Below are 23,740 nucleotides of genomic sequence, written 5' to 3' on the forward strand. Positions count from 1 at the left end.
GCATCGAATTGAACGAGTACACTCCATAATCAATCAACCTAGTGCCAACAAAGAGCAGTGAAGAACGTATATACTATCTACAGTAGAATATTCATATTTTCAAACACATGAACTAGATTGAGACCTAATCATGATTATGGTTGTAAATCTTGCCTAGAAAGCATGTTCATTTGCATAAAATCATAAAATGGGACCTCGGGCCAGTCCATTACGAGACAGATTGGATTCAAGTCGATTCATACTGGAGTTTGTTTTCATTCGAGCCGGAATGCACATTGCCCGTATTAGGGGCTGCCATTAATTCATGAACAAGTCAAAGATGGAGCCTAATTTACAGAAGATGTTTCGTTTCGACTGCATGCTGACAAATCGAGCCTGTGTTGCCCGGCGAGGTCTGGCAGTATGTGCTGTAGAACCAAACTTTGACGTTTTCCGGAACATTTTCCCAAGCAAAAAAACAAATCTTTAGGACCAGAATACCTGTGATGCATCATGGCATAGGAAAAGTAAGGCAGTGTGGCCGCAAAGTGCCTCTTGGGGTTTACCTTAGAGGCAGGCTTCTGCCCTCCCATTTTGAATTCAACGACTATATTTTTTTCAAGGGTTGGGTTCATGATCGGTGAACCACTTTTTTAATTTTTAAAGAGCAGAGTAACTGCTTACTTTTTCTAACCCCTAATCTCGTATTTGAATTTATGATCACGAAGATCTATTCCTTTCAATCTCGGATTCCAAACCATTTTGTTTTGCTGGTCTGATAGACATTAGAACCTATTGGCTTGTAATACCTAGCTCTTTTCTCTTCTCCAAAAATTAAGCATGAGAGCTGGGCCGGGCCACCAGTGGGTACCCAGTACCTGGCCCGACACAATAACGGGTCAGGCTTGGGTAGCGAACGCGACCTGTCGGGTGCCCAGTCGACCGCTTGTGCAAATGGGCTGGGCCTCGAACAAACTTGTAATGGCCCAGTACCCGGCCTAGCCCATTTGTAGATGGGCTGGGTAGCAGGCCGGTCTGGCATTGGGCCGGACCAATACTTGTGTTAAATTACTAGGCCACCTGGCCTGATGCTTAGGCCTATTTAAAATTATTAAATATCTTTAAATATTTAATCAATTGAAAAAAAAAAAACTTCACTTTAAGATATGCTGCAGCCAATACAGACCGACATGGTTTTCTAGTACTTGGTTAGCAAGCAATCAATGTGGTGCTTTTATTCAAAAGTAGCGATCTTCCTGGTTTAATTTGTTTGAGACCCATCTTCACTGTGAGATATATTGGAGTGACCTCCCAAAAGCGATGGTGGTTTCTTTTTTTTTCTTTTCTGTATTCTTTTATAAGTTGTTTTTTCGTAAATTTTTTAGAAGTCCTCATTGATTCAAAAAGGTTTTATATTTTAGTATAGCAACATATTTATGATTGCAGATGCAATTATCTATTTGAAACACTACCTAGAAATGATAAATACAGTGTGCAAGTCCCAAGAATGTCTTAGGTTATGCATATAAAATTTGAAGATGGTCTCCCTTTGACGCAGATCTGCTCATATTGGATGACTTGTAAAGATGATTTCAAATTGTAAATACCAATATCTGTGGCTTGCGCATGGTTTATCTGGCAATGAGCAGTGTTAAGCTAGTCAGTACGACATCTATGAATTATTTACCAATTGGAAGAAAACCTGCTTCTCACCATTCAAAACCGATTTCTGGAAAGAAAAGGAAAGAAGAAGTTGACTTTGGTTTAGTTCAGAACCCACGCAGATTAAAAAAAAGAAAGTGCAGAGAGCAAAGAAGACTTGGGAGTATGAAAACAGCAGAATGATTAGGCAGGGCAGGCAGCTGCTTTTCATCATGTGATTGGTTTCCAGGCAGTCAAAGGTGTGAACCAAACATTCTCTTTGCTATATAATGGAGTGTTGGGAGACACAGGGATCTATGGTGAGAGGTTTTTGAGCTCTAAGTTGGTAGCAGAAAAGGGAGACAGAGGGAGGTATTCATTATGAGAGCTTCTTCTCCAATGCTGCCGCTGCTGCTGCTTTTCTTGTTGTCGGTGGCAGCAGAGTTGGGAAGTGCCACTTATTATACGGGCCGGCAGAAGCTCACCTGCTGGAGCAGGAGAAGCAGATGCTTCTTGAGAACCATAAGGTGTCCGGCAGAGTGCCCGCTGACCAAACCATCAGATCCCAAGGCCAAAGCTTGCTACTTGGATTGCAATTCACCAAAATGTGAAGCTATGTGCAGAAGTGAGCATCTCTCTCTCTCTCTCTCTCCTCTCTCTCTCTCTCTCTCTCTCACACACACTTAATACAGATTCCTGTGCCTCAACGAGTCGAAATAGATCCATTTCCGACTGGTTTACAGAAGGAATGCTGTTGACGGATCAGCGGCTTTTACGCTGTCAAGATATCTGACAGTACAAGTATCTAGCGTCATTTGCAGTACTGCAAGGATGTGATCTCCATGCTAGGAGAACGAAAGAGATCGTGATTTTAGATGCATAGGAATGAAAAATTAACGAACTGAGCCTTTGGGTTTGGACTTACACAATCCTTTCTGTACGTTAGAAAAACATGCATCATTTTCCCGAGGTTTTCAAACTTCCACGGGTGTAGTCGTAAAAGAAACTGTTCACCTCTAATATGTTCAGCTAAGGTCACCGTTGCTTTTATATGTGAACTGTGACATGCTTTTATGGTATTCCGCGTAGATCTGGGCAACAAATGTTTGATTAGTAGTATGGTGTAACTGCCGCATGTTATTGAACTTAATCGACTTAATTGCAGGATGTCATTTAACTTTTAAAATGGCAATAAATGATCACCTCCGAATTCATGGACACGAATTTTTCTTTTAAGATCCAGTAGCGGTTTACGAACAGAATGTACTAATCGGCAGTCAAGCTTAATTAGTTAAATAGTAGTAAATAAATCATATTAAAATTTAGCAAGGTTATTTTTCCTTTAAAACTCGAATGTCTGCAAGTGAAGGCCACGCTGTCATCCATCCTATTGATAATTTAATATTACAGTAATTATGCGTGTTCTCTATAACAAGATTTTAAGAGTATTTTATACATTGGTTACTTCCTGCAAATAATAGGTTTGTCTATCCCTTTTTATATGTATTTGTAAGCTTTCCTCCTGGTTTCCTGGTTCTGTTCGTTCTTTTTTACATTACTGCTAATTTGTTGCCAATTAAAATACGTATAGATCCTAACGCTAGTTGTAAAACTGCTGCTCATAACAGATCGGAAAGCTGACTGCCATGGAACCGGAGCCGCCTGCTATGATCCACGATTTGTAGGAGGAGATGGAGTCGTCTTCTTCTTCCATGGCAAGGCAAATGAACATTTCAGCCTTGTTTCTGACACCAACCTCCAGATCAATGCTCGGTTCATCGGTCTAAGGCCACAGGGGAGAACAAGGGACTTCACATGGATTCAAGCACTAGGATTCATGTACGGTTCCCATACCTTCAGTCTTGGAGCAAAGAAGGCCATGAAATGGGACAACAGCATTGACCAGCTTGAGTTTTTCTATGATGGGCAGCCCATATTTCTATCTGAAGGCCACCTCTCAGAGTGGAGCTCTCCTGATCATGACTTGAAATTGGAGAGAACTGCTCGGACCAACAGCATTATAGTAAAGTTGCCGGAAATTGCAGAGGTTTCTGTAAATGTAGTGCCTGTAACTAAGGAAGATGACCGGATTCACAAATACCAGATTCCTGCCGATGACTGCTTTGCTCATCTTGAAGTTCAGTTCAGATTCTACGGCCTTTCACCGCAAGTGGAAGGTGTCATTGGCAAGACCTACCAACCGGACTTCCAAAGCCCAGTGAAGAAAGGAGTAGCCATGCCAATCATGGGGGGTGAGGACAAATACAGGACGCCTTCCCTCCTTTCACCAAACTGCAAATTCTGCAAGTTTAAACCCGAAACCAAAGATGTAGACCACGCCTTCATGGCCTACCCTTCTACCATAGACTGCGCAACAAAGCTTGGCAATGGTGCGGGAATGGTTTGCCGAAAATGAAGCACCTCTCACAGAAATCAAACAGCGAACCATAAGTTCGTCTTCTCAAGTGTGCTACTTTATCTTTAATTTTTCATGTCAATCCCATCGCGGACATAAGTATTCATCTGTGAAACTTGTTCGTGATACAATATTCTGAATAAAAGGAACAGCTTTTATAGCAGAAATTTGTCTTTGTGAGTTGCTTCATTCCAACTTGAGCAGAAAAAACTTGACGCCGTGTTCTTCTACCAACTTAATAAGAAATCTAGAGATGACGCGACAGCGTCAATTCTGTGAGACATGGCCATCCTGAAGGAGCTCAACTGGAATACGCACTATAATGACGAGTTGTACTGCGCGCAGCTAAAGATGGTAGATACAGTAGCGAGCAGATACCGTGGGGGCAAGAAAATAGACTAGTTTGTGCACCAATATTACGTCCGTGAATCCGAAACTGCTGTTAGCCATGAAATCGTCTTTTTATTCATGTGACTAGTAGATGCTGATTGAGTTAAGTCGGAGATATGATCTTAACGTTGAAAATAATCCTCCTTCGCTGCTCGTTAAAGATTTTTTCAGCCCCATCTCTACCAAGCCTTTGCATAGTTCTTCCGTTCAATCAGATTGACACGACCTTGAGTTTCGCCACAAAACGTGTGGTCCGGCCCTTGCACATGGGCAGTTGACTTGCAAATTCGATTGGTTCAGATGGCAGGTGCTAGATGAGCCCCACATTCACGACGTTCATCATTTAAAAGAGCGCTTATGCCCTTTTGCAGACAAGAAGAAAACTCTGCTTTATCTTTTACTCTTTATATATGCAGTACAGCATGCCCTTTCATCGTCATCTGCCTCCCACTCTTCTACCCCACACTCACATGGGTATGAGCGGAGACTTCGTACCTTATTCACCTACCATCTGCACATGCTGAAACCACCATCCACAGCTGTATATTGAACTTCTGTACAAGCAGAAGCCATGAAGACAAGGAATGCCCATTCTGGAATTGGGATTCTATGTCATAAGGCACGACTAAAAGGACGCTAGGGACACCATTCTTACGTAATTTTTCATTGAGAATCGGATAACAACAGGACACGACACAGGACTAACATGTAGCATCCTCGTGGCATAGGTAGGAAGTAACGCCTGTCAGATAAGTGTGAGATGCTGAAAGTACCAAAAAATCTTACGGTTCATTTACTGTCGTCCCATTCAATTACCTAGGCGCTCTGCAGGTCACTGTAAAAAAAATTGCTTGGTAACTTTATGTCAGCAGTAGCTTTCCCTTTTGGGTACTCGAGTACTGGTGGATCAATAGCAATGGGATTGCCCTCAGGAAACGATAAAAAGCCTAGTTTAACATAGTTCTTACCGCGCCCAACAGGACTAACAGCCAAATACAAGTTGGTGCTATGATTTACCTGAGTATATCAGTACAGGTCTCATGGAATTTCAATGTTTAGAACCTTATGCATGTAAAATACGCCAAATCAGAAAGTACTGCTTTTTAGTTTGAGCGTCAGAAGCAAAGAGCTTGGTGCAGTGTTAAGCAGCCCTGTCAGGGCATTAGGAATTTGTCCTTCCTCAAATCAAAGAAGCACAGCCTTAAATTTAGTAGATCTAGCTCTGGTTTTCCTTACACCGGAAAAAATTAAGGAAACGGCCTTTTAAAAGAGTACAATTATTATTTTTCTCTGAGAACAAAGATGGAAAAGAGAAGAAAATGGAAGAAAAATAATTTCCCGACAATGCATGGTGACAGTGATGCAGGTATAATGGTAAAGTATGGAAAGAGGCATTTATCTGTCCTCTTTGAGTGCTGAAAATCATTTACTAACAGAACATTGCAACAACAAAAACAATCTCGGTCATGCCTTTCAATTACATGTATGACAAATTTTAAACATAAATTCTCTTCAAAGAGAAACATATATGATACAAAGACAATTGAAGCTCCAGAAAAAAGTGCTGAACTGCGAAGCAAAACTCAAGGGAAGAGAAAATTGTAGAAGGAAATAGACATACCGAGTATAAGCGTTTGCTAGACTACTAAATTTACAGGACTGTCTTTGATGATTTGATCCCTGTAATTGGATCTTTTCGAGTTGGAAGCACATAGAGATGGGGATCTCTGTGATCCAGCAAAAGAATCTTCTCATCTTCCTTTTGGATTGACCAACTGTGAAAATACAGCACTGGTGGTTGCGTCTTCCAAATCATCATCAGTAACAGAGCGTGCTTCATCGACCATACTTGTACTGTTGTCAAATTGCTGGAATTGCGATATTGGAATGTCAGCAATATGATTCGTGCTGTTATCATCAGGATCGACAAGGGCTGATGTCTCCTGAAGCTGAAGTGCATACTCGAGGTTCCACAGCACATCTCCGATCGTCGGCCTATCAACTCCATGCTCAGCCAGACACTTCTCGGCTGTCTCACCAAATTTCTTTAGGGATGCTGGATTAACTCTGCCAATTAGACCAGGATCCATAATCTGGTCAAGCATTCCCTTCTTCTGCCACATCATTGCCCACTCTGCTATATTCACTTGCTCTCTGGGGAGAACCGGATTCAGTGCCGGTCTTGAGCACAAAACTTCCATTAGAACAACACCAAATGAGTAAACATCTGACTTTTCCGTCAGCTGCTGCCTCCTGAAGTACTCGGGATCGAGGTAACCAAAGCTACCTTTAACAGCAGTACTTACATGAGTTTGGTCCAATGCAGGGCCGGTCTTGGAAAGGCCGAAATCTGCAACCTTGGCCACAAAATTCTCATCCAACAGGATATTGGTGGTCTTCACATCTCTGTGAATTATACTCTGCGTCGCCCCCGTGTGAAGATAATGCAGACCTCTAGCAGCACCAATGCAAATCTCAAGTCTCTGCTTCCACAAAAGCGGTGGAAGGTCTGACCCATAGAGGTGACTTCTAAGAGGCCCATTGGCCATATATTCATAAACCAAGATCATCTCTGAGCGCTCATCGCAGTAGCCAATTAAGGAAACCAAATGACGATGTCGGAGCTTGGACAACATCTGTATTTCAGTCTGAAATTCGTTAAGACCTTGCTCAGATCTTGGATTCCCTCTTTTGACAGCAACCCTGGTTCCATCATCCAGCGTTCCCTTGTAAACTTTGCCAAAGCCGCCCACACCAAGAAGCAGAGCTTCATCAAATTTGTTGGTTGCATCCATTATCTCTTGGAAGGTGAAGAGGCGTCCCAAGCTCGAGTTCGCCAACGAGATGCAGCTTGCAGTTCCGCTCTTCTGAGAAGTAGTCGAAACTTTGCTTATGGTGTGAGAATGGCCGTACAATTGCAAAGGCAACCATGGATGAGCACGGCGTCGGCTCTTTGATCTCGGCCCAACGAAGCAGCAGTAATACACAGCTAGCAGTAGTACCGATGCCAAGCCACCCACTATCACACCAAGAACGACAATTGTCGTCTTCTTTTTCTTCGATTCTGAAGCAGAGTAAATCTTTCTCACTGAAAGCAGGCCATCCAAGCTCCCGGCGTCATTGCTGAGCTTCAAGACTTCCAATCCATTGAGGGTGGCGTTCTTTATATCCTCGATGGTTGGATCGGGGCCAATGCTCACGTTTATGAGAGCAGAGCTAAAGGACACATTGGTAACAAAATCTATATAAAAGGGCCTCATCAACTCATTGGTCTTTTTGCTGGGATCAACATTTACCATAAAATTAGAACCAGATGTGACGTAGGCGTTGAAGATTAGCTGATTCAGAGCTGTACTAATGATGTCGCAGAAGTGAAGTCTGATGAAATATAGGAAGTTTGGATCGACTGGCAGGGACCATGTAATATTGTATATGACATTTGCAACGTTCGAGTTCGCCATTGCTTCAGCATAAGCATAGACTGAATTCGGCGCAATCTCTCGGGTGAGAGTGCCATAGTTAATGGAGCTTGGATCAACAAACACAGGATTGGCAGAGTTATTGGAGAAAAGATAGGCCCTATCATTCTCCCAAGTTCTTCCTAATGTGTCATTGATAGAGGTGATTCTAGGACCCCCAACATTAAGCCTATAGACGGTTTCCATGGCCAAGTTGGTAAGACTGAAAAGGATCCCGTCAGGCACCTGCGAAGGCGGATCACTGATCAGATCGTCGGGGACAGAGACCACCTCAATCGCGTTCACGAACGAGAGCGAACCGTTCGTGGGCACAAAGACAATGGTCAAGTGATCAGAGGTCACATTGATCAAATACTCCTTAAACAGAAAGGGATGGCTCTGGTTCTTCAGGGTGTAATTGTCCAAAAGCACAAAATCTTCAGTAACTACTGTAAGAGAAGTGGAATTCAGAGAATACGCTGAACTCGGGACAGGGAAGAAGTAGAGCCGAACCCAATGCCGGCCTCCCTGACTGATACCGAACCGGTAAGAGCTCGGCTTTGAGAAGACGCGAGCAGTTTGGTAAATGGGGGAGGGAGCCGCAGAATTGGAGGAAGAAACCACACTGGTCCCTTGGTCTGTGATCAGAAGAGAAGGCGCATGCGCGTCCGGGACGAAGGTCCTCCCGTCCACAGTCACATTTTGGGAAGCCCCACATGCAATCAAGTAATTATCCGCCGGTGTAAAGGCAGCGTCTGAAACAATACTGGTGAAATCATCCAAGAACACAACAAGAACGAGAGAAACAACAGATACCCACTTCACGAAACCCATCATAGTCATCCTCAGAGCCACACAATCTGCAGGTAAACAGGTGCACCAAATCTAACCCAAGACAAAGCTGTTGCTCAGAGACATACCCACTCAAACCCCAAAAGGAAGAAACACAAAACCAAGAATAGTATCAAAAGGAACAGATGGCTAGATGGGTGCCCCTGTTTTGGCTTGCTTTGGACATGTACCTTGAAAGGGGTGGCTCCCTAGTTTGGTGGTGAAGAAACTTGGAGAAGGAATTAAATGGCTGTCTGAAAGCATCAGATGAGATGATGGAGCGGCATGGAAATTGAGAAGCGCAGCCATCAAGCGTTTCTCCTCACACTTGAGGAAACAGCTGCCTCCAGCCTGTGAAGTAAAGGAAACGTGGGACCCGCAAGTAGGAAACAGGTTCCAACGAAGTCCACTGCAACGGTGCTGGAGGAAAAAAGAAAATGGTTATTTGCAAAATTCTGCTCCGTGAATTCCGTAATTCAAAGTTGTGTCAAAATTGTTCGGTAATTCAAACATTCGCGACTTCTTTTCTCTTTATTGACGGAAAAAGTTTGCCTGCTGCTGTCCACTCTTCGGTTGATTCTCTTTCTGCTTGATTCCAAATCGATGATTTTAAACTCTTCTTACTGGAACATGAAAGAGACCATTAAATGGCCGAAAGCAGCATGTTTAATAGCTTTAACTTTTCATGTCAGTTCAAATTTATGTGTTCACTGTGAAAGTCAGGCTTTGCTTTATGTAGAGAGAAAAGGAAAACGAAGATTGGTGAATGAAGTTAAAACAAGTGGAAGAACCATATTTAAATGCATTGAAAATGGTATAGGTTCTGTATTTAATGAGAACGATACAGAAAAAAACAGTTGATTAGTTACTAGAATATTAATGTTAGAGCAACGCCAATTCCTTTTTAATTTCCCTCTTCAACTATCAAATAAAGCGTGCAATTTATAATTATGAAATCAAGTAAAATTCTTTGCAAGCAAGTGAATGGTAGGCATAAAAAAATAAAGAATTGGTTATGAGCAGGTGAATCTTGTTCAATGCAGCACAATTTTCTATTCTTTTTGCCAGATGTTTTGCTATGAGATAATCTTTTTTGGTATGTAAAATTATTCAAATACTTTCGGCAGATATTCTGAATATGGAATAATTATTTGTTGAATAGTTTGCAGGACGAGGTTGTGACAAATATAAAAAGAAACCGCTGCGCAATCGTCGCCGCCGGACGTCCGGGGACGCGGTTTTGGCCGCTGGGCCGTCCCTTTTCCCACTTGATGACTGACGGCGTTTACCGTGATGCGACCAGAAGTGAGATCTGGATACGAGCCTGGTCTCGTGTATATGCTTCACTATATTGATCCTGAATTATCTGGATCTCAGGTCTGTTGTAACTCACACCAGGATTCAGTTTTAAATGCGTTTTAACAATTGATATTAATGCTAAGGCAACAGATCCAGAACCACAGCCCAGGAACGGGTACAGGACCCAGATCCAAAATCCAACGCACCTTTCGGAAAGTTGACGGGGATCCAAACCCATTCCTCCGCAGCCTCCGGAGGTCACGCTACTCTATCACGCCGCGAATGCCGGGGAACGACGGTTCCTGAGTTGTCCAAGGACACCGGTCCGTCGATCAGTTCGATCCCACCGGCGCCGGAGCTTCTGCTTAGCTTATGATGGGAACCCTCGGATCCGGTCCCTCCGATGATCTCTTGGGATTCTTGTGTCCCATCCTGTCCACCTTCTGTCCTAGAACGCAAATGATCGGATTTGTCTGGTTGCTCTGGTGATTATAATGCGTGGAGATAGCTTTGGATCCAGGCCAGGTATCATAAATACAAGCCCAATCATAACTTTGTCCCGTTTTGGATCCTAATGGAACCCAGTCGGGACTCAAAAAAGTCAAAACCAACTCCACAATCACTCCAAACCCGATTAAATTGTGGTTCGGATCTAATCCAAATTTGATCCATTGACATCCCTACCAATTCATAGGAAATGGTAACCCATGATATCCGATCTTAATCAGGCACATGGTCTTCTCGGTTAACGAGAGATCAACTTAGATAAAGGCCTTCTTTACTTTAATTTTTCATAAAATTGTAAGAATTTGAAAGACTCAGCAGGATTCAAGTATTATTTTATAGCTATCAGATGTTTGATCTTATATAAAATGTTGCCTAAATTGTCGCTTATATGGCATAATCAATTGACAAAGTTGCAGAACCGTTTATTCCCCAAGTAGCTTAATGAATGTGAAGCTGTGCTGAGAATAAAGGCATGCTTAGATAACACTCTTAAAAACCTAGTTTTGCCTCCAAAACCGTGTTTAGCAAAAATATTGGTTTAGTAAAAAGTGTGAAAAACCAAATATGATCTCTAATTATCGTCACTAATTGTCCTATGCTTCTAAGTCGGGTGCAATCGAATGTTTCACTTAACTACGAGATTAGCTACTAATTGCTTAACAATTTGATATGGGCCATATAATTGTGTCGGACCTGTTATTTCCCTCAGTTCATGTCCGAATGGGCTTAGGAGGCTCTAAGTACGTGTTATACCCAATGTCTCTTCTAACCAAATTAATGCAAGTCATTTTCATAAGGAATGTCTTTCAAACAATGTTTCGGGGGGGGGGGACTAGTAGCCGTTAGTCTCTATTTTAAATCTTTATAAGTTTATTGGCATGCAAGTTAAAGCATTTACACTTCAAAGCACCAAAAACAGGCTTTGTACCCTATAAAAATAAGGGGTTGAATGAAGGCTATAGCCTTGATAGGTCTCTTTTACTTCTACTCGCTCAGAAAGAAAAATCATATGTATGAAAGAATTTCAATATGAAATCCCACCAGGACCATTTAGCCGTGGCCCGAGACTTTAGACAAAAATTTGACTTTGAAAAATTAATTTGTGTTTGGCAGGAACAAGGAGTTTGTCAGCAAAAGTGGAACCATTTTTAAGAAATCCAAAAACCAAAAGGCCCTTTTTTAAATTTATAACGAAAAGATAGGCTGCGAAAGAAAATTACTAGGCTGCAAAACAAAAAATCTCTCCTAAGAAAAGCAGTTAAGCTGATGGATTCCGTTTCCATGCAATGGTTAATTGGTTAGTTAATACGGGGTTATCATCTTTTTCTGTTTTTATTTTTAGATCAATTGAAAAATATTTTAATTTATTTTACAAATAATAAAAAACAAATCAATAGATAATTTAGTAAAAAAAAGTCCCCTCCACATTAGCCTCTCTTTGTACACGACCATAAAGGGAGCAGCCAAGCCTGGTGGATCCCACTTACATCAACATGGAATGTTTTTTTTATTTATATATATTTATATTAATGAGAAACAGCTGGGGAAGCGTCACATGCGTAGATGCACATGGATGTGACAACACATTGGTCGAAAATCATGTGGATGCAATTACTAGCGTACCTCAACCGTCTCATGACGACATCAATATCTTCGCACTTTTCTTTTAAGTAATCAAATGCAAAAGAATTGTCGGATATACCAGCTTTTTTTCTTAAAGAAAAGAAAAAAAAAAAAAAAAAGCAAGCCAGAGGATTTCATTTAATACACAAGTTGGCAGCCTTCTACCAGATCGTTGGGTACTAATTTTTTTTTTAATTTCCTACAATATTAAAGGTCATAAAAGTTTTAAAAAGGGAAAAAAATAGAAAATATAGCTCTAATTTTAAAGTGTTCATTTCTTTGGAAGTAGAGCACAATGTATAATGTAAGTTTTTTTTTTTATTGAAGAACAGTTTAAGTATACCAATTAGCTAGGAACTCGTCCTCTAAATGCTAATCAAATTATGTGGGGGCAGTCATTAGCTTTTATTTCTGAAAAGCAGATTGAGTTGCGTGTATAGATGTCTAAAGGTTTGCACGCAACAAGTATGCACCAAAATGGGATGAAGGTACTTATGAAATTTTTTTATAAAGTAAATAATTTAGACTTTTTCACAATTCTTTTTTACCATTTTAAAAAGTTTTTTTTATTAATTTAATAAAAGTATTTTGGTCATTGCACCAATTTCCTTGTGCACGTAACCAGCTTCTTCGATGTGTATGGGACTCAATTTTACGTTGTCTATGTGGGCCTGGCAGCGTCCTAATGAGTTAGACACCAACTCATTAACAGCCTTAATCTAACTTAATTGCACAAATGTATTTTATTTTATTATTTGCTTCTGAATCAGATCCAAACTGGTCTAGTCTGGTCCAGCATCAGAACAACAACTTCATGAAAAACATTTATATAAGCATAAGCCTAATCGTTTAGATATGTTCCACGAACGGATTCTAGCTAGGTAGGTGATTATTAGATAAATATTTGAATGCAAATGTGAAGAAGAGAGGATCTTACCTACTTTCTCGAATCCATGAAGCTTCTGTGCTGTATTCTACCGGCTCCCAAGCAACCACCACCAAAGTAGTGCATTGCTAATTCCCAGCTGCCACTTCTTAGAATAGCTGGGCTTTAGATTCGGAGCCTGACTATAGAAGAGCTATTCCAGCAAATGTTTGTAGCAAGTCCAACGAATAGTTCCATCCACTTGGCTAAGGGGGTTGGACGTGAAGATTATCAAGTTGGAGGACAAATTGTTGGCGCAATCTGGTAGGAATCTGCCTAACTCGAGCTATGCCAACCATTATGTGCTCTGTTCATATATCTTTTGATTAATAAAAGTGATAGGGGGCCTCCCCAGCAGAGGTTTTCCTGAAAAAATCAACGAACAATCTGTCAGATTGAACTTGGAGTTCGCTTGGACTCTCGCTTCAAAGAGTTGCAGGATTCCTGTCCGATCTGAATATAATGGAGGAGAAGATGTACTTGCTTTCCCAAATCCGTCAAAAAATGCCTGATTCGAACTTCCATCTCCCCAAAAGACCATAGGTTTCTGTTCTTTCTGGCGAGTGGCGACCATCTCCCGGATCTTAAAAGGCAGCTAGCGTTTTAAATACTGTCTAGGTAGAAAACTTTACCGACAGGTGCGAGAGAGAATGGAATCGGTGATTTTCTGAGTTGGAAGAGTTTAAGAGTCGGATACTTCGTAAAGGAGAATTCTGGGCCATCTAACATCTTTCTATGAGCAGAGTGGGGAAGAGTTGCCCTTCCTCATTCTCTCTCTTAAAAAACCATTAAAAATTAACACGACCCTTGTCGAATGAGCTATTGAACCAGTTAAATTGCCACTGATTTTGCCAAAATTGATTTCATCTAGTGACATGTTCAGTATGATTTACCTTGAAAGCCTGCCATATTAAAACTAGAAAAATACAAAGCAAAAAATTAATCTTTTTCCTTGCTGTTCACATTGTGAAGCTGCCGTTTCGTGAGTTTCGTATTATTTCGTAAGTTCACATTTCCTACAAGCGCAAGCTGAATGCCTTCGCTTTGCCTCAATATTCTAATCGGCCTTGAGCGAGACGGGGAAGAGATAAAAAGTACAGCACGCCAGCGATGGACGGCGTCACATTCATCCCAAAACGAAGGGCCCAGATTGGAGATTGACGCAAATGTTTATCATGTGATAGCGCAGAATCTCTAGGCATCCAGCCACGGAGAGAGGGACGGGAAGGGCTTCCTATCGACGGCCACGAAGCAGAAAGGTATTTTCTCTCGGATATCATGAAAAAGTTCACTGTTCACACTCTTGAAAATTTTCACTGTGGATTTATGTTTCCTTTGGTGGAAAAATTACCAATTTGGGAACATCATGATCCACCTCTGCGTGCGAGGAATTTTAGCCGCATAATGGGCTGAGCATGTAAAAATCAAATGTTCCGGCGAAACTTTTCAGTTTGTCTTCCCACCATGATCGATCGATCGATGTGCAAATACTTATGCGTGAAAAAGGATCTTCTTCTTGAATGTGGGTCGGAAATTGTCTTGGGTAGTTTGATTAAATTTGACCAGTGAGAATGGATCTTCTTCTTGAATTTGGGTCGGAAAGTGTCTTGGGTAGTTTGATCAAGTTTGACCAGCGGGTGGTGATTCATCTGTGTTAAAAATCTGAGAGTAGAGAACTGTTTGGGTTAGTTCGAATAGATACTTTCCGCCTTTCTTTGACTCCGGCTTGAGGAGATGATCTCGCTAGCCTATTGTTGATGTCTGCTAATACTTTTAAACTTCACAGAACGATTCAGCTGTAGTTGTTTCAGTAAGAGGATGGAAAAAAGAAGCTGAATATTTCGAAATGGAGCATGCTTTAATCTACTTAAGTAGCTGTTTCTCGCAGATAAAGCATGTATCTTGAATAGTTCTTCATCATATTTGTATGGGATAGGATCAATGATGGCGCCCCGATGGCTGTTGATTGGAAGCCTGGTAGTTCTTATGCAATTTGTTCCTGAAGTTCGTGCTTGGGGAAAAGAAGGCCACTATGTGGTGTGCAAGATAGCAGAGGTTAGCACACCTTTGTGAAGAATTTATTTAATCTTTGAAAAATTGAGGTTTCATGTATACTATCGAGAACTTCCGTCAAGTTGCTGAACGCGTAAAAATTATCAGGCTCTGCTATCTGAGGATGCAGCCAATGCTGTCAAGGCACTTCTTCCAGAACATGCTCATGGTGAACTTGCTTCTGTCTGTTCGTGGGCTGATGAAATTCGTCACTACCATGACTGGCGTTGGAGTAGTCCTCTACATTATATTGATACACCAGACTTTAGATGCAATTATGAATACTGCAGTATGTATGGTTTATTTCATATAATATTTACTTTGTGATTTTCCTTTTCTGGTTTCTGTTCTTCAAGTTCATGACAAGGTATCCCAAAATGCAGCCACTTTCAGGAGGAACTTTTATTTGCAAATGCTTTAGGCGGATAACTTGCGTAATGTTTTTCCTATTGCATATCGGCTGTTGTTTCTTCTCTTTTTCTTTGATATTCCTCTCTTAGCACGGTAGAAGTATTTGAACGGCTATTCTAACTTTATTACCTATATTAAGATGAAGTTGCCTTCTTTTGTGCAGGAGATTGCCATGACTCTGCTGGGGTCGCCGACAGGTGTGTTGCTGGAGCAATCTATAACTATACACAACAACTTGCAAATTGTAATAATCCTTCGTTTAAGGAAAGACGTAAGACTATTTTTCCTTTGAGGTCTCCCTTGCAGTTTATGCGACTTTATTTTTTTCGTTGATGGCTGATGAGTCCCTTCTTTTACTGTGCAGACAATATGACAGAAGCTCTGCTCTTCCTGTCACATTTTATGGGGGATATCCACCAGGTCCGCTTCTATTCTCACATGGGTCTGAAAGTAGTTTCCACAGGGCCATGAAATTACATGCATAATTGGCGTCCCAGCTCTTATGTATGAGAGAGGATCTATTCCATTATGATTCATTTGTAATTTGCTTTTGCTTGTATTGACAGCCGCTGCATGTGGGTTTCACCGGTGATTTGGGTGGCAACACTATCATTGTGCACTGGTATAGACGAAAGGCCAACTTGCATCATGTGAGTCCTAGGCTTCAATTGGATGCATTCTTTTTCAACAACACATTGCTAGTGATTTTAGTAATAACGCCATCCTGGAATATGATGATTTCTTAAGGAGATAATAATCTATTTTAATGATTAATTATCCTTCTGTTTAAGGTTTTCATGAGAACTATCAAACTCACATGATACTTTTAATACATGACCAAATTTTTTTTGTCAACAAGACTGCAATATAACTTGCACAACATAGGACTCTTGAATTATACAAGTTTTGGCAGTCCCAGCAATGACAGCTCTTTATCAGTTTGCTTCAGTAGCCCTTGGAAGTTAGAAGTGCTTTCTTGATAATAGTGTACAATTACCAATACTTATGTCTTTAGCATCTCATTCACCATGGTATATATTTTTAATGCTTGTCAGATTTAGTGCGATGCTGCATTTATGATACATTGTTTTACTTGTAAATTTTTTACATAAATTCTATGTAATTTTTCTGTTTACATTGGATACACCACACTTCTTGAACCAGAGCAATATGGGGTGCAGCGTACTTATATGATTTTTGCTCATTTCTCCTTCCTCCAGGTATGGGATAGTATGATTATTGAAACTGCTTTAAAGGAGTACTATGGCTCTCAAATTGAGAATATGACACAAGCCATTCAAAGGAATATCATGGTATGTACTATGTATTAAGGTGAAAGCGTGCAAAATAAAATGAAAGTAATATCTAATTTGTAAAGCAATATACAAGTGATTGGACTTGTTTTATGCTCAAAGTTGCTTATAAGAATGCAAGTGTTAGGAGCTTGCAGCAAACTGCAAAAAAGCATTTTGTTATGTCAATAGCGTGAAAGCATAATAGACATTGATCTATTTCTGATATTCTTTTGCAAAATGCATCCATAAAAGTTCTGGTATGGCAACCGGTGTATCTTTTAGTGATCCACAGAACTTCAGCACACACTCACCATGGGCAATCTTTTTTATGAAAATTCAGTTTTGCCACATGTACCTTAAGTTAGCGATGACTTCAAATTGTTAAATAGTTGGTCCGCATTCTTAGAAGGCATTCCTCTGAAGGAGTATCTGTTTCAAGTTCATGCTATTGTTTGATTAAGTCATGATGTCCTTTTCACTGACAGGATGACTGGTCTGATGATGTTGCTCACTGGGAGAGTTGTATTTCAAATGCTATGGTTTGTCCAGACCCGTAAGTCCTTTTTGCTTGTTCTCACTATGTTAAAAGTAATTGTGTTGTGTGTCTTCATTGGTTTGTCCCCTTGAACTAGGCGTGACTTACATATTGGAAGTGAAAATAAGAAGGTAAGAAGGGTTTAGCTTTTTTTCTTGCACCAAATCATGCTAATCTCCTTGTACCTAACAAACCTGATTAGGGTCCACATGCAGAAAGAAACAAAATGTTTGTGCAATTGCGGGCAGTTCAGCTATTGTCAATGAGCGATGCCTGATGCTTGCCTGGATGTCCTTAAATGAGATGAATTGGCTTTGGCTCATGGATTTACTCCTGGAGCTGCATCAACTGAATGTTTTTTAATTTGCTAACTATGGACAGTTCAGAAAATATCAATTCTAATATGTTAATGCAAAGATTGAATTAGTTTGATTTTAGAAATATGCCTTACTAATATAATCATGTCGCAAAGGCCCAGTTAAGCAAGTGGTTCATGGCTTCATGCCTCATGGCTAGGCTTGGGATGGATTCACAGCGCCTACATTTGAGTTTGGGGTTTAACCTGGCCTAACCCACATAAAGCACGATTAAGTAAAAAGGCCTGGCTTCTGTTGGCCATGATAGAAGAAGAAAAAAGTACAGGTGCTGTTTCATTAATGTACAATTATGCGTGCCCTTAGTTTGGTTTAAGTCTCTCCAAGCACCAAAATATCCTAGTGTTTTGGAAAGTGATGAATTTTAACCAAGCTAGAAAAGACATGGTAAAGAGTATGGCATTCATGCAAGAATGGAACAATCAACTAAAACTACCTCATGCTTGATCTAGCTATACTAAATTCACAATTACATGTATGCTATTGTTTGTAGGACTGGCATGAACTTAATCTGAATAACTTTCTTTCAGGTACGCAACAGAAAGTGTCCGCTTGGCATGCAAATTTGCTTATAAGAATGCAACACCAGGAAGCACATTATCAGGTACCGTTGACCTCTTTGGGTACTATTTTACTTCCGTATTTTTATATGATTTTGTCGAGAACCAAATATGTCATTTTTACTGCTGAAAAGCGATTGCTGGGAAATGGAAATGTGGTTCAGGCTTTCAGTTTTCCCTTGTTTGCGTTCCAAGATATCTTTTTCAGTATGTTTCTTTTTTGTCCCAGGACTCCAATACTATCCTTTGGAACCTTTCATCTGTTATGACACTGCTGCAATTAGTGATAACTGCATTATGAACTATCTGCTTGCAGAGACTTCCAGGATGGTTTCTGCTGTTTTCTATATTTGCACGACCTTACCTACTTAGCCTTTGAGCTTAAAACTCAACTTCTTCCTTTTACTTACTAACAAATCAAAAGGCTTTACATTCTTCCTTTTCCTATACTTCCTGCATGTGTTCTTCTGACATCATATTGATCATTATCCATCCATTCCTTCAAATACAATACTATTCTTGGTTGTTTTTATTTGACGTTTTTTCGCTGATTACCTGTGTATGTATCTATCTACCGTGCAGATGCTTACTTCCATTCTAGGCTTCCAGTGGTGGAGAAGAGGCTGGCTCAAGGAGGTGTGCGCCTTGCTGCGACTCTCAACAGAATATTCGCACCTTCAATCAAGCTTTATTCCACAACCGAAGGCTCCATCCACATTATTTAAAACACCTGTCTCAACCGAACATGAAAAGTCCACATTGAAGTCAATGTGAACCAAGTGAATCTCAACTTTGGACAGACCACACAACATGTTCCAATAGTTTCATCAAATTGTATATAACATAACCATCATTTATGCAACATTTACCCAATGTTTCATCCACCTGTATCTACAATCTATCACTGTACCAACATGTGCAAGGATTAATCAAGACTTGCCCCACGGATTCAACTCTCTATTTTCCGGTTCATGGTAGCTCCAAGCGGTTTCCCCTGACACGCAATGTAAAGATTTCTTCACGCCACACCCTTCATTAAATAATGACCAAAATCAGCCTTTTGAACAAGACGAATTGCCCAAACGTTTATCTCACCCCTTCCCTACCTAACTCCCTGCCAGTTTCAGATTCGTAGCGAAACACCGCCAAAGGTTCTTGAAACACGACATTATTGGCTTCTGACTTTTGTTCAACTGATTTGAAGTAATGCTTCTTGTGTTTAAAAGATCACGACTTCGGTCTTACATTTAGAGAGACAAATTGAAAACGGCACCTTCTCATGTCTGAAAGGAAAATGCCACAGATGAGGCGGATTGGGACGATACATCGTGAATGCGTGTGGTTATCCTCACTAAAGTTTAAAACTTCTACGGCATGGACGATTCAGGAGCGTTATAGTTTGAGCATATAATACCATTCATCCTGGTCGTGATAACCCACCTAACCTGCAGATAGATTGGGTGCTTGAGGTGAGAAGAAAATGTTAGGAAGTAAGAAGAGAGTTGGGACCGTGATGAGTGTGGCTCGGTGGGCTACTGGTTTTCTGATTGGATCTTTGATTCTGTTGCCCCATGTGGTTCAGCCATGGAGCAAGGAAGGCCATATTATGACCTGCCGGATCGCTCAGGTTCTCTCTTCCCTCGTCGTGGTCGTGTGTGTCCAACCTGTGGATGCATCGCGCCCTTATTTTCAAGGTGTTTTTTTTTTTGCATAAAATTTTAATCACAAAGAAACGTTGATATTACTGTAAGTTTGAGGACCACGTTCTTAGTAGGACGTAATCGCGACGAGCTGGGGCTGCTCGAACTCGGGTTGACTCTCTAAGGATGGGCTCGAACTTGACTTGAATTCAAGTTGATTAGCTTGAGTTTGGAGGAGTCTGAAGTGACCCCCGTCCCATGAATCCAAGGACATTCGAACTTGCTCAGCTAAGCTCAAAGCAAGCCATGAATGAGGCAGACTGCTAAGCATTAGTTAAGCCATGAACCGAGAATAATAATGGGTTGTATTTTTCAAATGAATGTTACCCTTGTGATTTGAAGTTGATGAAATTCATCATAAAGCGTATCCATTGTTTACTTGCTTGAGTTGAACCACGGGCTCGAACTCAGCTTGTTTAACAAACGAGAAGAACTCAGCTTGTTTATATGAATCCAGTTCGAGTTGCTCAATTCATATGAAACCCAAGCTCACGAGGCAGTTAAAGTTAACTGCAGACGGCTAAACCAATTGCAGTGACGTTTCTTGCCCTCATATTCTTCAAAATTGAGAGGAAAAAAAAATGAGCTTCACTTGTGCGCTCCATCCCGACTTGATGGAACTAAGTTTCATACCCATAAAGGTTCAGAGTTGCCTCGTGCACACCAAAAAAAAAAAGTATTTTCTCTTAAAATATCAGCTTAAGTGATAAGCTATGACATATATTTTTTTGTACTCGAGGGGTGGTAGCGTATTGGGCGGCAAGGTGATCCGGTTCCTCTAAGAAATTTATCTGCTGATGATGATATGCTGATCGGATTCAAACCAGCCGACTGGATCTGGATCAGCATGTCCTGTGCTCCTTTGCGTTATAGTATATTATTGTCTCCCTTGTGCGACCGTGGCTAGCGCACCACTTCCTACGACAAGGTCCTCAACCGGGTGTGCAAGTCAAATCAATGTTAGGTCCGAATATAAATGCAATGCTCTATCAACCCAATGTGAATTTGGAGATTAGTATAAAAGCCGACCAGGTAGAATTGAATCTGAACCAACCGTGTATACCTAAGTTTCTATATATATCGAAAAATTGTCATTAACTTGCATGTAAATAGTTGCACGGACATGATTTCGGTGTAATATAACTTATAGTGTTTGCCCCAATTCAATCCAAATCCAAATATAATAGGAGAATGTTGCCTTGATCATCAGATTTGCAAGCCGAGAGGGTTCTGCCTTGCCCAGGCGGCTTCCACTCAACCAAACTTGTGTAGCAATTACGCTACTATATCTACTGGAACAGACGCCAATGCTTGGTAGCCTTCATAATTTAGTAAGGACCATCATTGAACTTGCATGTGGATTTGCAGGAACTTCTGAGCCCAGAGGCTTCTGATGCTGTTACGAGCTTACTGCCGGATTACGTCGACGGCGACCTTTCAGCCCTTTGCACGTGGGCTGACCAGATCAGGCATTGGTACAAGTACCGGTGGACCAGTCCTCTCCACTACATCGATACACCAGATGAAGCTTGCACATATGACTACTCTAGTATGACTTCATACACTTCTTGATCGCATTCCATCTTATTTGGGTTTCGATTAATCCATTAATGATCTAGAGATGCCCCGAGATTACCAATGAACTCACTAATATTCATGAAAAGAAGATCACCATGAGTTAGAAACTCACGACAATATGAAAAATGAAAACAGGGGACTGCCATGACCAATACGGGAACAAGGACATGTGCGTTGCTGGCGCGATCTACAATTTCACCTCTCAGCTTTCACACTACAGGGAAGGAGCATCCGAACGCAGATGTAAGAAAGATCACCCATCTCCTATATTCAGCAACCTGCGTAGCTAGTTTTATCCTGAAAAAAGAAGCTCTCTGCTGCAGATAATCTCACAGAAGCATTGCTGTTCTTGTCTCACTTCATGGGTGACATTCATCAGGTAATTTTCTTGGTGGATCAACGTAACAAGCCGTCCTAAATCAAATTCTACAATGACATATAATTCTGTCTCTCTTTTTTCTCTGTTCAGCCCTTGCACGTAGGCTTCACGAGTGATGAGGGCGGAAACACAATAAGCGTGCATTGGTTTAAACGCAAATCTAATCTCCATCATGTAAGTACCACATCTAGCAAAATCCGTATTTCATAATCGCATCATCGTAAACTAAAGATCTTTGTAACTTCAAAAGAAAATCTATAATGATTTTGGTCTTTCGGACCACTAGGTTTGGGACAGGGACATAATTCTAACAGCGGCAAAGGAGATGTATGGGAAGGACATGGATGCCTTCTTAGAAGACATACAGTTGGACATAAAAAATGTGAGTATAAGGACGAGTATACGATCAAAAGTAGAATACAGAGATCAGTTCTTCATTTGAAATCAAAGTTCGTTAACGTTTTGCGGAACAGGGGACATGGTCAAATGATGTGCAAGAATGGGAGGACTGTCAAGGCCCACTTCCTTGCCCAAATGAGTGAGTAAAAATGACCAGAAACTTGAATTAAAAGCTTGACATCGAGAGACGACGATTCTTTTTTTCTTTTTACCCGTTGAAAGGATGGTGTTAAGTGTTAGGATCAAATGCAGAAACACATTGCCTTCTTTTTAATGGATTTTCCTGACTTTGTCTCTGAAAGGTACGCTGAAGAAAGCATCAACCTGGCATGCAAATGGGCATACAAAGATGTCTCTGAAGGAGTTACTTTGGCAGGTTAGTTTCTACCCATCTTCAAATTAGCAAATTCAAAACACCTACACTAATTCTTCTTTTCTCTTTTCTTTTGTTTTCTGTTTCTTGTTTTCAGATGATTATTTCACAACTCGACTACCCATCGTGAAGAAAAGGATAGCTCAGGGTGGTGTCAGGTTAGCCATGACCTTGAACGACGTGCTTGGCAATCAGGAAGATAAGTTGTTGGGTCAAGATGAAGATTACAAGGAGGAAGATGCTTGAAAGAAATTCAACTGTACCATATTCCCAATTGTTGCTTGTATACAAATTTCATGTACAAGAAAGCTCTATATACAATCTTCAACAAGATGAACAAGAATAACTCTGTAACTTGCACGTGTCTAGTTTCACCGAACGATAAAAACAAGGAAAACAAAAGCAAGAAAAGAAAGAATGAGCTTACAGTAAAAACATCTATGTATCCGAACCATTTACAAGAAGGGCACAAAACGAGTACCTTAGCTTGCCACAGGGAGAGCTGCCTCTCCCTGCTATCTCGTGCGTTCACCTGGTTAAATTGCCAAGGAAAATTTTTGGCAGTACCTGCGCAAATTGTCCAATACACTGGTTGCTTGGCATTAAAATGTCCACTCTGTTCAGTCCGCCCATCGGGTGCCATTGCTGAACAGGACGCGGAGCATGACGGCCATGCATGTTGCTTCCAAGAAAAGCCACCCCGTTTCAACCAGGCGTTGGTTCGAGAATCATTACAGGTCTGTGGATCCAGTTGCATAGGCCTGGCTGCTGTTGCAATGCATCTAGCAAGGCTAAATCTTGCAGAGATATATGGTCCACGGATAATCATGGACAAGGACGGATGAAGAGTTGAGCGAGTCGGCGACACCGATTCAGTTTTGCAATTTCCGATCCCCGCGTAGCTGTCGAAGACTGTAAGTGGCTTCCCCTGACGCAACGACAACATTCCTTCACGCCACACCCTTCATTAAATAATTGTCAGGACCAGTCTTCCAAGTAAAGAAAACTGCCAAAC

General features: G+C 41.0%; 5 protein-coding genes across 5 annotated transcripts; 3 read left to right on the top strand and 2 right to left on the bottom strand.

Moving 5' to 3' along the window:
* Positions 1 to 1,902: 1,902 nt before the first annotated feature.
* Positions 1,903 to 4,178, top strand: LOC116267191 (uncharacterized). Its single transcript, XM_031648799.2, has 2 exons — positions 1,903 to 2,245; positions 3,249 to 4,178. Exons 1-2 carry the CDS (start codon positions 2,002 to 2,004, stop codon positions 4,034 to 4,036), a joined length of 1,032 nt encoding a protein of 343 aa, XP_031504659.1. The 5' UTR covers positions 1,903 to 2,001; the 3' UTR covers positions 4,037 to 4,178.
* Positions 4,179 to 5,866: 1,688 nt separating this feature from the next.
* Positions 5,867 to 9,064, bottom strand: LOC116260723 (receptor-like protein kinase THESEUS 1). Its single transcript, XM_031639167.2, has one exon. The coding sequence runs from the start codon at positions 8,725 to 8,727 to the stop codon at positions 6,178 to 6,180; it is 2,550 nt and encodes an 849-aa protein (XP_031495027.1). The 5' UTR covers positions 8,728 to 9,064; the 3' UTR covers positions 5,867 to 6,177.
* A 4,961-nt stretch (positions 9,065 to 14,025) lies between these two features.
* Positions 14,026 to 19,256, top strand: LOC116249116 (endonuclease 4-like). The gene is made up of 10 exons (XM_031622259.2): positions 14,026 to 14,328; positions 15,006 to 15,124; positions 15,230 to 15,410; positions 15,696 to 15,803; positions 15,897 to 15,952; positions 16,099 to 16,182; positions 16,753 to 16,845; positions 17,313 to 17,380; positions 18,267 to 18,340; positions 18,879 to 19,256. The coding sequence occupies exons 2-10, from the start codon at positions 15,011 to 15,013 to the stop codon at positions 19,019 to 19,021; spliced, it is 921 nt and encodes a 306-aa protein (XP_031478119.1). The 5' UTR covers positions 14,026 to 14,328; positions 15,006 to 15,010; the 3' UTR covers positions 19,022 to 19,256.
* LOC116249126 (uncharacterized) lies at positions 19,206 to 23,671 on the bottom strand. The gene is made up of 2 exons (XM_031622281.2): positions 23,207 to 23,671; positions 19,206 to 19,326 (listed from the first exon to the last, which is right to left on the bottom strand). Exons 1-2 carry the CDS (start codon positions 23,669 to 23,671, stop codon positions 19,315 to 19,317), a joined length of 477 nt encoding a protein of 158 aa, XP_031478141.1. The 3' UTR covers positions 19,206 to 19,314.
* Positions 19,742 to 23,052, top strand: LOC116249108 (endonuclease 1-like). Its single transcript, XM_031622250.2, has 9 exons — positions 19,742 to 19,923; positions 21,365 to 21,545; positions 21,710 to 21,817; positions 21,898 to 21,953; positions 22,044 to 22,127; positions 22,240 to 22,335; positions 22,427 to 22,491; positions 22,655 to 22,728; positions 22,823 to 23,052. The coding sequence occupies exons 1-9, from the start codon at positions 19,777 to 19,779 to the stop codon at positions 22,969 to 22,971; spliced, it is 960 nt and encodes a 319-aa protein (XP_031478110.1). The 5' UTR covers positions 19,742 to 19,776; the 3' UTR covers positions 22,972 to 23,052.
* Positions 23,672 to 23,740: the final 69 nt, after the last annotated feature.

Source organism: Nymphaea colorata, chromosome 1 (genome assembly GCF_008831285.2).
Source record: "Nymphaea colorata isolate Beijing-Zhang1983 chromosome 1, ASM883128v2, whole genome shotgun sequence".
Lineage (NCBI taxonomy): Eukaryota > Viridiplantae > Streptophyta > Magnoliopsida > Nymphaeales > Nymphaeaceae > Nymphaea > Nymphaea colorata.